Source organism: Terrapene carolina, unplaced genomic scaffold (genome assembly GCF_002925995.2).
Source record: "Terrapene carolina triunguis isolate 2854851 unplaced genomic scaffold, T_m_triunguis-2.0 Scaffold141, whole genome shotgun sequence".
In the NCBI taxonomy this organism is placed as follows: Eukaryota; Metazoa; Chordata; order Testudines; family Emydidae; genus Terrapene; species Terrapene triunguis.
The window spans coordinates 7,764,754-7,777,487 of record NW_020664492.1 but is presented as its reverse complement, the minus strand read 5'-3'; the positions used below and the strand labels follow the sequence as shown (position 1 = coordinate 7,777,487).

Below are 12,734 nucleotides of genomic sequence, written 5' to 3'. Positions count from 1 at the left end.
TAAGAAACTATTGTCAACCAAGATTGTTTAATGCATAGAAGTAAATATTTATTTATTTAAAGTGTTGGCAAAGGTTTTATTTTAAATTAAAAAATACTGTGCATCAAATAATTATGAAATGTAAACGCTTAATTATTAAAATTAAGATATTTAATTTTTTGGCATTAGGGAGTGATAGTGTGATGATTAGATTTAGTATTACATTGATGGAGGAATGACTGCTTTTTTTTTTTCCTGGTTGAGCTAAGAGTGCATGCAGTGACACTAAAACAGTGTTTTCCACTGAAAGTTTAGGAAAGATGGAGGGTAGAAGGAATCATCAAATGATTTCTCTGTGTGACCAAAAGTGGGAGAAGTTAAATTTGGGGCGGGGGTGGGGGGAGAGAAATCAAATTGCTTGTCTTATTTTAAAATAAGTTAAAAGTGAGGGTTGCTTTTAGGGAAAGGCATATGCTCTGTTGCAGTTCTGACTTTCCTCAGTAGAACAGCCCTGCAGGATTATTACATTGGTTCTGCTGTCACTGCCTGTTTTTCTTGCCTGTGCAGCAGCAATAGAGTAATTGACATGTAAGTCTTGTTAGTTTTACTGTGCTGCTCCAGCTAGGCATGTACAGTACTATATACTAGAGCAAGGGTTCTCAGGACAAATTTTTTGGTGGCCTCAGAGTATGGCTACCAACTCTTGCTGGTGGCCGCTCTCACACTTTTCCCTAAAATACTTAATTAGCTTTAGGAAAAAACAAATAAATATGCACATAGACAGTCCAAAACATTGTTATTTATTTATTGCTAGTTAGAAAGTCTGTTGTGAAAAGTGATATTAACAAACATGCCAGTATCACGTTTCACTGCTGACTTACTCAGCCCTGCCCTGCCAAGCCCTGGATGGGGGGCTGGGAGAGGCAGTGGGGGGCTGGAGCCCAAAGCCTTGGAGCCTGGGGTCTACCGCTTCATAGCCGGAGCCCGGGACTGGAGCCCAAAGTCCCTCAGCCAGAACCTGCCGCCCTGCCACCCCAGGGCTAAAGGCCAAAGCCTGAGCCCCACTGCCCTGGGAAGGTGGGGAATTCACTGGGTGCCTGATCCTCCAGCCTTGTGCCTCAGGTGTCTCCAGAGGGGGGCAGAGCCAAACTGCTGCTGGCAGCCCCAGCAATCAACACTATCATGGTGCATCCAGGAGCAACAGGGAGTGGGAGAGGCTGCTATTTTGCCACTCACCCCCACCCCATCACAGCACAGGAGGGTGTGGCCGCTAGAAAAGCCCCTGGCGGCTGCATGCGGCCATGGTGGCCGCATTTGAGAAACAATGTGCTAGAGTTGCACAGGTACAAATGAGAGAAAGGATGGTCTAGTGGTTAGGGCACTGGTCTCTGACTCAGGAGACCCAATTCAGTTCCAAACTCTGCCACAAACACCCTGTGTGATTGTATCCCATACTACCCACCTGCAAGATGGGAGTAATACTTCCCAGGAGTGTTGTGAAAATATATACATTAAAAGATTTGGAATGTGCTCAGTTGTTACTGTCATGGAAAGTAGGCACAAATGTGCATCCTGTGAGGAAGGGAGAAAAACCAACAAATAAGGAAACAGCGGAGATAAAAGAAAATGCTTAATTTTGGGTTGGAAATTGTTGGGTTTCTTTTAGCGACAAAACTGAAGGTATCGAAGATCAAAAATAGTACAACATTAAACTCCCCTGTATCACTTTATTGTTTACCCTCTAAAGAATAAGATTTGGCTAATTTGTAATGGTTTTGCTCTTTCCTTTGTTTGACAGTATTCTACTTGGTCAAAATCGTGATGGCGTGGTGTTCAGCACCGATGATTATTTTCGTCAGCAAGATGGATATACATATAACGTTGCTCAGCTTGGTGATGCTCATGACTGGAACCAGAAGAGAGGTGTGAACACAGTAGAGGAATTCTTTTAGATCTCGAATGGTTAGAATGTGCATGTATAGCATAAACATGTATATACAAGTGTCAGTGGTCAGTTTACATGGAATTCACAAATACATAACTTCTGTACCCTTCCTTAAAACTAAAGATTCAGATGTGAGAAGACCATAGACAAAAATCCTTTTTCTTCTTTGTGCAAAATCCACAGATCTATTACAGTGGGTACTTCAGCCTGCGTGCAGATTCAGGGCAGAACCAGATCTGTTAGTCACTGGTAGCAGGGGAACACCCTGTGTCCTGAAGTTCCCTCCAGTAACCAGCATCTCTGCCACCCCTCCCTGCCACCAACTTTTCTGTGGGAAATTCCTGACTTTTATTTCAAAATTTTAGACTAACACCTGTCCTCAGTAATGTTTCTGTCTAATTCCCAGTCATGTCCCATGGCTGCACTTGATTTTGGGGGCAGTTGTCCCCTCAGCTCTGATTCCCTTTCTGAGGTGTTTGCAGCGGATGGTGCCTCTGCAGGCTTCAGGGTCCAAGCTAGGTCAAGAAAAGCTAGAGGCAAAAGGAAGGCCCTTTTGTCTCCTGCTCCCCCACTTACTTAGTGTCTCACTGGGTATCTCAGCTGGCTCTGCAGGCAGGACACAATTTCCCTCTCCGCCCAGGCATGGCAGGGTTGGCTTGTTCCCTCACCTGTTCCTGGGAAGAAAAGGAACCAGACAGTACTGGGGAAGCCAGCTTTGCTGGGCAAGATGCAGCTCAGGCTTGGTGGCGTTGCTTCAGACCCTCTTTGCCCAGTAGGAAAGGAGTCAGGTAGGACTGGAATGAAACTGGCTCTAGAGCAAGCAGCTGCTCCCTTTTCCCTTCCCATGAGGGGAGTGAAGCCAGAAGGGCAGCACACTAGATGGAAGATTACATCTGAGTTCCTATAGCCTGCACCAGCAGCTGTGCCTCTGACTGAGGAGCTCAACTGCCTCCTCCCTGTCCCCTTCCACTGTTCTGTAGGTCACAACTGGAGGGAATCGGACACAGCATGGATGCTGCCAATACTAGAGACAGTGGTAAAGGGCCTTTGGACCCAGCTCCCTCCCCATCCTCTCAACTCTAGAACTGCCTCCTCTAGGAATCCCTACTCCTATTCCAGGCTGAGTCCTTCTGGGAAACACTGACCTATCTGGACCATGTGGATCCCAGGCAGTAGAGAGGGGTGGAGCTCCTGGGGAAGCCCATCTTTGAGCACCAGGACAGGGCTATCCTGAGAGACCGAAAGGAAAACAAATACGTCCAGCCTCATTGATGACAGAGATATCGGTAGCCACTTGAAATATTTCTGGAGCAATTTGGGACCAGTTTCACTCCCCCTTCTGAAGCAGGATTATGAGGGCAAACTCCCAAAGAGGGAATAAATTAATATTAAAATTGGCGCTGTTTCCCCTGCTGACCTTCACAAAGTGCAGCAGGGCAGATAATCCTCAGTGAGAGTTCCTCTGCTCACCTTCAAAGTGCAGCAGGGCAGATCAGTGCAGAAAAGACTAGGCCAGGGGTAGGCAACCTATGGCACGCGTGCCGAAGGCGGCACGCGAGCTGATTTTCAGTAGCACTCACACTGCCCGGGTCCTGGCCATCGGTCCGGGGGGCTCTGCATTTTAATTTAATTTTAAATGAAGCCTCTTAAACATTTTAAAAACCTTATTTACTTTACATACAAGAATAGTTTAGTTATATATTATAGACTTATAGAAAGAGACCTTCTAAAAACGTTCAAATGTATTACTGGCACGCGAAACCTTAAATCAGAGTGAATAAATGAACACTTGGCACACCACTTCTGAAAGGTTGCCGACCCCTGGACCAGGCCATAGACATGTGTTGATTCCTCTAGGCGTGCACCTCCCCCCACTTAACACACATGCAAAGGGAATTCTTCCTGCTTGCAGGAGGAAGGCCAGCAGATGAAATCAGAGTTAGAAAATCAAATATAAAATACATTTAAACAAATAACACAGCAGAGGATAGACACTGTTAGACAATAGAGTACTGAGTATTGTGAAACAACATATAGGAGGCCTGCAGTTTCTTACCCAAGAAAGGTTGGAGCCATATACTTTTCCTTATGCACTCTGGGAAGATGTACTAAAGGGATAGGGATTGCTGGCCAGACCAAAAAGCCTGGGAAAGTATCATGCTGTCATTCCCAGCTGCTACTGTGCATCACCATGCCGTAATATCCAGGTTATTGTTTCCAACCTCTGTTGCAGGTTGCCATGTCTCTCGTCATCACTTCCATCCCTTCCCATCAGACAAATGGCTATGGGGTAATGAAAGAGACAGCAACCTAGATGTGAAAGAAACAGTGGGCAGTGTTGGGCCTCTTGACTCACCATTTATTTATTTCTGCCCTGGCCTCCATTTTATAAGGCCAGAAGATTCCTCAGTGTTCACTAGTCAATATTTAACATAGGATTGGTGTCATAGATAAATGTGGCTGTTTTCCCCTGTGGTCAGGGATTCAGTGTTTTGAACTCAGGGAGATTTTTACTTGAAAGAATGGCCTCTTCACTATACAGACCCTTTACAGCTAGCCAAGTTCAGTCATGCATCATCTCATCGCAGCCTTCTCCTTTGGGCATGGAAACTTTTAGGTGGCATCAGACGAACAAAAATAAACCAATATGAACTGTCATCTGACACGCTGAGTGTCTCCCCATGCTTTCACAAGCAGCTCTAACATAAGTGGAGATTATTGCAACCTAAAAATTGCATGGCCTAAGGACTTTTCCCTGGAAAGAAGAAAAAGGGAGAGAAAAAAGGGATTCATATTTGTTTCATGCATGTATATGGGGCTTTGGACCTTGGGATTAGATACTCAGACAAATCAGTTCCCAGCTATCTTAGTGATACAATGGGAAACTTTATAGAAAGCTGAGGCTGCTCATGATCAACAGAAGAGTCTTTACAGTTCTGACTCCTGCCAGACATCATCAAAAGGAATACAGGTCATATGGCAAATTGAAGCAGTTTGTGAAGTGTAGCCAATGAAAATACATCTTTACAAGTGGTAGCTAGAACAAGTGCCAGGTCAGTAACTGTCCTCTGTTGCTTCAGAGGTATCTGCGGGTCTCGCAACCAGCCTTAACTGGAGGTAGACACCTGATTTGTGACAGGCTCTCTTATTTTGGGGGCAAAAGGTCTTACCTGTAACTTTGATCAAATGATCAAAGGGATTTCCATTACTTGCATCTGAAGAAGTGAGGTTCTTACCCACGAAAGCTTATGCTCCCAATACTTCTGTTAGTCTCAAAGGTGCCACAGGACCCTCTGTTGCTTTTTACAGATTCAGACTAACACGGCTACCCCTCTGATATTTGATCAAATGGGGTCACTGGACATTGTCCAGAGTGAACTACCTATGGAGCTTTGGAAGAATTTCAGAAATATCTTTGTCCCATTCCCAGCTACTTACAATCATAGCATTGTAACCTGCTCCTAGTTCTAGTCACACAAAATTGGGGTCAGGCAGAGCAATGTCCCTCTCTGAAACATCTAAATAAGTTCCTAATGCCGGCTTGTCATCAAAGCCTTCCCATTTTACCATCATCAGGCAATTCTTATGTTTTCCAATTTCTATCTTTACCGTATGATCTTATGTGTGCTCCAAGGGTCTCTCGCCAGGATCAGGGTAGCAATAATATTCGCTTTAGGGAAGAAGGAAATTCACTCATCTCTTGTCCAACTATTTGTCTTATCGGGGTTCTGTACAGATAGAAAGCTGAAGAAGCAAACACACCCAGAGTGATGCAGTTCCTGGAGTTCCTTTGGATTCAGGACAAACACAGACATATGGTTCCAAGGAATTCAGGCATAGGCCTGTGACGAGAATTAATACCATTAGGTACAAAGGAACATTCATCTCAGAAAAATGTTAACAGAAGATGAAGATGGCCATAAGGGAAAACAAGTGCTGTCACAGAAACAAAAATCCAATTCTTATTGGAGCCTTTTAGGAATTCTGATATCGTACACATACGATACTGTTCATACGATACTTATCCAGTAGATTTGGGTATCCCCTCCATATCTTGCACTGTCTTGTCTGTTGGCAGAGAACAAGCTCCATTTGTATGTTCTGTGCTCCTATAACTGGTGTATGTAGAAAATCAGATATTTTGAAGGGTTCCTCCAGATCAGGGTACCAAAAAAAGGGAGATCATGGCATCCACTAGCTGGAACACAATGAATTGAACTGAGATATCAGAGCATTGCTCCTTCTATGGATAACAGACCTGTTTGGGTCATGATAGTCAACGTGACTGATAGATTTTCATAATATATGGGAAGAACCCAATCAGCTCTATCCCAGAGAGAAATTCTGTCTTCGGTGGAGCAGAGTTTCCTCTCTCTGTGTGCACTGCCCATCAAGGAGGCAACGGTCATCAAGATTTACACATGGCAAAAGTCAGATTAGCAGAGTGACTTCTACACCCAGAAATATCTTGCTAATTTTAAATCAATTTGGTGGGCTGATGATTGACCTCTTTGCACCTGGAAACCGTAAATAAGTGCCCTGAGGCCTCTCTGTGTGTCAGGACCCAGGAAGTAAGGTGGTGAGTGACATCTTGCTAAGTTGTGCAGGGTCCCTCCTATATGTCTTCCCACCTTTTCCACTGTTCCCCAGAACAATACAAAATACAGGAATGAGAAAACAGTAAAATATCATTTAAGCCTTTCTGGAAGAAGGTGCTGTGGTTCTCAGGTCTGGTTAACATAGCAATGGATCTTTAGATGTCCCTATTTCACAGAAGAGATCTGCTGTTGCAAAACGAATCCTTCCTCTGGGACAGGTTTAAAATGAATATTTGGATGAGGTGACTTATTGCTGTCATGGACTCCAAAAGAGAAGGAAACAAATAGAACTTAAACTGTGGACTGTGCACCAGCCAGTAGAATAACTACCATGTTAAATCAGTGAAACATATCCTTGAGTGGCCATAGCCTGGAGCGCATTATTGTGAGAGCGTGAGTGTCCCAGCAAAAAAGTCAAGGCTCTGTAGTATAATGTTCTCAGCATATTCAATAAAAGGCAGTTTTTTACACATCCCAACATTAAATATCTCTTTAGGGCATCAATCTTACCCTAACCTCACACAGTCAATGTGTCACACAGGCATGTTGTCCTGCTCCTTACAGCATTGCCCAGATTGAAACCTTGCAGGAAGGGTTGTTATACTTCCTATCCATTAGAGTAGACCTCCAGATAGCTACTATCTTCAATCAGATGTTTCTTTTTTTTTTTTTTTTTTTATTTTGAGTTTTTTTTTTTTTTTTTTTTTAATAAATTGAGAGCTTTTTAACTGAGATTTAGTATTGTACTTTTAATTCAGACAGCTGTCATAGCATCCATTCCTTAAATAAATTCAAGAAATATTCCTCCTTCAGTTAAGCATCAAAATCCAGCCTTAGGAGCATTGACAGTGTCAGGACAGAGTAGTCATGTCTCTGCTATTGAGATCTGTCAGACTTCACCATATTCTGAATATTTGCTCATCCAGTCTTAGCCAATGCCATTTCCTTTCTTTGGGCAGAAATTTTATCCACACCTTAGTGCCCAAGGAAGGATGGAGGCAATATTTATATAATTTACTTTGTTTTGGAAGTCCATTTTTAAAGCATGTTCCTGCTTCCCATTGTGGTAGGACACTGTTATGAAAATCCCGTTGTAATGGATCTGTGGATCTATGCACCAAGAACAAGAAAATTTATCCATGCTTACTTGAAAATTTTCTTTCTTTAAGTAATAAGGTCCACAGATCTGGCCCACCATGGAGACAAATGGATCATAAAGAATAGAGATGGAAATTGACATCCAAGGATTTGGGTTTGTTGCTATTAGTTAGAATTTACCTTGCTTTGCAGTAGGAGAAATTGTTGTGTTTTTCCTCAAAGTATATTTAGCACAATCTATACATTTAAGTAGGTGTGAATTTTCCTGGCTGTGGAAGTTATCTGAACTGGAGGGAACTTCAGGAAGTAGGGCATTCCCAGGTTGGTAGGTCTGGTTCTACCTTCAAGCAGGCTGAAGTACCCATTGTAAAGGATCTGTGGATCTTATTTAAAAAAAGGAAATTTTCAAGTAAGCACAGATACATATTCGTATTCCATCGAAATAGTGGAACAGCAACAGTGTAGGCTTCATCCACTGCTTCTCAATAGTGTTATAGAGGGACCAGCTTCAGGAGTAGAGAGTAGGTTAATTGATTCATTGGCCGTTTGTTTAAAACTGCCAACTATGGTAATTGTGGTGGATTTTCTGATATAGACACTTGTTCACTTGGAATGAGACTGTAACTCATTTGGTGGCTAATCTCTTCCTGGTAATGGACAACAGTTGTTTGACTATTCTGATCCTTTAAAATCTGTCAGCAATCTTTGATAGTGAGGTTTTGTTAACCTGCCTGTGGCCACTAGTTGAAAGTTTCCTCTCCAAAGCTTTGTATAGAGTAGGGGAAAAGGTGCTTATTTTCAATCAAATTAACTCAATTCAATTTAAAACCCAATTTAGCACCAGTATAGACTTAGTTTTATATCCTTTGCTCATTTTTAGTATGCCAAGGCTATAATTCACCTGGTAAAATTGAGCTAATGTTGTTAATTCCATTTAGCACCAATATACATAGTTAAACTCAATTTGAAAATAAGCACCTTTTTCCTACTCTAGACAAGGCCCAAGAGGTATTGGAGAGTGGTTCTGAACAATTGCTCATCTGTTCTGAAGAATCTCTTATAAATGGCGTGAAATTTTGGGTTATCCTTATGCAAATGACGTGCTGCTCTGCATTTTCATTTTTATCAGACCTGGATGATGATGTGTCTGTGCTTTCTCAGCACCTGGCCAAGATTGGGACTTGGATGAGAATAATCTTTCTGTGTAAACCAGACAAAATAGAAGTGGCTGATGGGTTAAGGGAAACAATTATTTCTACTCCTTTTATTTGCTCGTTTTTTGTCCAAGGAAATTACGTGGGAATGCTCTTTGACCCCTGTAAACCTGGGTGGTGGGCGTGGAGGTGGTGAAGAGAGGATTTTGGTTTGTTTGTTTGTGAGGTTTTTTTTTTTTTTTTTTTACATCTGTCTAGCAAGTTCAAAAAAGAACTAGATAAATTCATAGAGAATAGGTCCATCAATGGCTATTAGCCAGGATGGGTAGGGATGGTGTCCCTAGCCTCTGTTTGCCAGAAACTGGGAATGGGCGACAGGGGATGGATCACTTTATGATTACCTGTTCTCTTCATTCCCTCTGGGGCATCTGGCATTGGCCACTGTCGGAAGACAGGATACTGGGCTAGATGAACCTTTGGTCTGACCCAGTATGGCAGTTATGTTCTTAAGTTGTTTACAACATTTTCTTACACATCCAGACCTCATCACAGTTATCCATGCCACTGTGTTTTCTGGATTTGATTACTGCAAAATGCTCTGATTTGGGCCACACTGAAGAAGTCTTGTGTACCCCAACTAGTGCAAAATATGGTTTCCTGCATGCAGGAAATGTATTACAGAAGTCTTCATAGTTTTCCAATTCATTTCTCGATATAGAACAGAGCTTGACTTTAATCTTGAAAAGCTTTACTTGTTCTAGATCTTAGCTATAGAAAAGACCACTTTTCTCCCAGTGAGCCAGCATGGTGAATCAAGTCAGCTGAAGGGCTTGAGTGAATAGATTCTAGATTTAAATGTTCAGTGTTAGAATAGTCTCAGTTCAAAAAAATGGTCCTGTGTTGGTCAGCGATAATCTGGTATGTTGACCTTATGAGACAGTGTTTGATAAGAGATTGTTTTGGAAGGGAATTTTGTTTTGGAGAACTGTAATTTTTTTCTTCTTCTGGTAGAGGGCAAAAAATATGCATTCTTAAGTGTTTTTTGTCCCTGAGATATGTTAGAGGGCATTTTATAAATAAAAATATAAATAAAGGCCAGCAAACAGTCATTTCATAATGATTTTTAGTCATTTCTGACCTGAGACTAGCTCAAACTAGTGACCTAGACGTGAAAAGCTCTATATTTCCTTATCCATTTATCTAAGGCCTGGTCTACACTAGGCTTTTATGTCGAATTTAGCGCCGTTATATCGAATTAACCCTGCACCCGTCCACACCAGGAAGCCATTTAGTTCGACATAGAGCTCTCTTTAAATCGATTTCTGTAATCCTCCCCAACGAGAGGAGTAGCGCTAAATTCGAAATGTCCATATCGAATTAGGCTAGGTGTGGATGGAAATCGACGCTAATAGCTCCGGGAGCTATCCCACAGTGCACCACTCTGTTGACGCTCTGGACAGCAGTCCGAGCTCGGATGCTCTGACCAGCCACACCCCGGGAAAATTTGAATTCCTTTTCCTGTCTGGGCAGTTTGAAGCGCAGTTTCTGTTTGGACACTGTGGCGAGCTCAGCAGCAGTGGCAGCAGTGGCAACGATGCAGAGCTCTCCAGCAGAGATGGCCGTGCAATCCAATAGAAAGAGGGCCCCAGCATGGACGGATCGGGAAGTCTTGGATCTCATCGCTGTGTGGGGAGATGAGTCCGTGCTTTCCGAGCTGCGCTCCAAAAGACGGAATGCAAAGACCTATGAGAAGATCTCTAAAGCCATGGCAGAGAGAGGCTACAGCCGGGATGCAACGCAGTGCCGCGTGAAAATCAAGGAGCTGAGACAAGGCTACCAGAAGACCAAAGAGGCAAACGGACGCTCCGGATCCCAGCCCCACACATCCCGTTTCTACGAGGCACTGCATTCCATCCTAGGTGCGGCCGCCACCACTACCCCACCCCTGACCGTGGACTCTGAGGATGGGATATTGTCCGCGGCCGGTTCCTCCGACATGTTAGCGGACGGGGAAGATGAAGAAGGAGATGAGGAGGACGAGGCAGTCGACAGCGCTGGCACCGCTGATTTCCCCGACAGCCAGGAGCTCTTCATCACCCTGACAGAGATCCCCTACCAACCGTCCCCCGCCGTTACCCCAGACACAGATTCAGGGGAAGGATCAAGCAGTAAGTGTTTTAAATATCTAAACATTTATTTACAACATAACGCATATTTAAAATATTAACAGTAGCTAAAGTGCTTTCAAACATGTAAACATTTATTTGCAACAAAACAGGAAGATTGAAAATATTAACAGTGGGTAAAGTGCTTCAAAACATGTAAACAGGAAAGTCAAACAAAAGGGGAATCAGTGCAAAGTGTATCATGATTAGTCTGTCTTTGGGCGCCTCAATATATAGTCCGAACCATTTTCAAAAAATTGCACAATGTCCGCTTCATGATTATAGTGCCCAAAACCCTGCAGTCATTTGTCCCTCCAAGGGCACCTAAGCCAAGAACTGGTCAATGTAACCGGGGATAGAGGCGACATCCTCCGGGGAGAACTCCTCATACACCTCCTGCAGGTGTTTTTCCAGCCTCATCAGCAGGTTCCTGGGCAGGGAGAGCTTATTAGGCCCCCCGTGGTAGGACACGTTTCCCTGCCACAACGCCAGCAGGTACTCCGGGATCATGGCCTTGCAGAGCATTGCAGCAAATGGCCCCGGTTTCTGCAGGCTGTCCCGGAGCATCTTCTCCTTCTGGCTCTCCGAGACCTTCAGGAGGGTGATGTCTGGCATGACTCCCTGCTGTGAATTAGGTAGGGGAAAGTTAGTATTGGGACTGCTTGCCCGTCCCTTTACAGAACTGCAACCGCCGGTTTACAGCCACGCGGTTTACAGCCGCGAGGGGGTGGGACAGGGCCAGAGTTCATGCTTGCAGGATTGCTGCCAGCAGAGACTCGCATTGCTTTCTATGTGAAAGGAGGCCAGTGCCACTCTTAAAGTTTTAAGCGGCCACAAGTCTACGGCTTACCATGTTTGCCAGCTAGACAAAGTCCGGTGTCCAGCCCTGCTCCTCAGCTCGCCACAGCAAGACCACAGGCACGGTAGGCGAGGGCCGAAAATTCGACCTTGTCCTCAGTGCGCGTGTGATAGGTGCTCTGCATGGTCTTGTTCACAGAGAAAGACTATGTTCTCTGTTCACAGATACATTGATCTGTCTCAGGAATTCACTCCCTTTTTCCAATTCCCACAGCCACATCTGCCCAGAGGCTAGCGCACATTAGGAGGAGGAAGAAGAGGACACGGGAAGACATGTTTGCTGAACTAATGGGATGCTCCCGAGCACAGGCAGCCCAGCAGACACAGTGGAGGGAGAACTTGTCCCAAATGCACCGGGCAAACATGGAACAGGAGGAGAGGTGGCGACAGGAGGACCAGCAGGCGACTCAAACGCTGCTTGGACTAATGAGGGAGCAAACGGACACGCTCCGCCGCCTTGTGGATGTTCTGCAGGACCGGAGGCAGGAGGAGAGAGCCCCGCTGCAGTCTCTCTCTAACCGCCCTGCCCCGCCACCAAGTCCCATACCCCCCTCACCCAAAGTCCAAACACGGAGGGGCGGCAGGGGCCGTGAAAACTTTCACTCCACCCCAGCGGACAGCTATAGCACTAGAAGGCTCTCATTCCCCAAAATCTGAAAAGTCCTTTCCTACCCGCCTCACACAAGACCCCGTCCAAGTTTCACCTCTCCGTTCCATGTGTGGTTGTTAATAAAAAATACGTTTCTGTTCATTACTGTTTCCATCCTCTTCTTTTGGAGGAGAGTCTGTCTGAAGGGAGGGGGGAAGGGGCTTGGTAATTAGACAGGACAGTCACCTTTAGCAGGGGGCAGGCCCAGCAGCAGGGCACATACACAGTGCAGTGACTAGTTACCCTGGTCAGTCTGGGAGGTGGCTTTCATGTTCTGGGGGGGGGGGG

At 44.6% G+C, this 12,734-nt stretch overlaps 1 protein-coding gene across 1 annotated transcript in view; it reads left to right on the top strand.

The window, feature by feature from the left end:
* The window catches only part of LOC113406806, a 96,182-nt gene that overhangs the window by 14,049 nt on the left and 69,399 nt on the right, over positions 1-12,734 (top strand). The window contains exon 2 of the mRNA XM_029911984.1: positions 1,778-1,902. Within this exon, the coding sequence (XP_029767844.1) occupies positions 1,778-1,902 (125 nt within the window). The remainder of the gene's footprint in view (positions 1-1,777; positions 1,903-12,734) is intronic.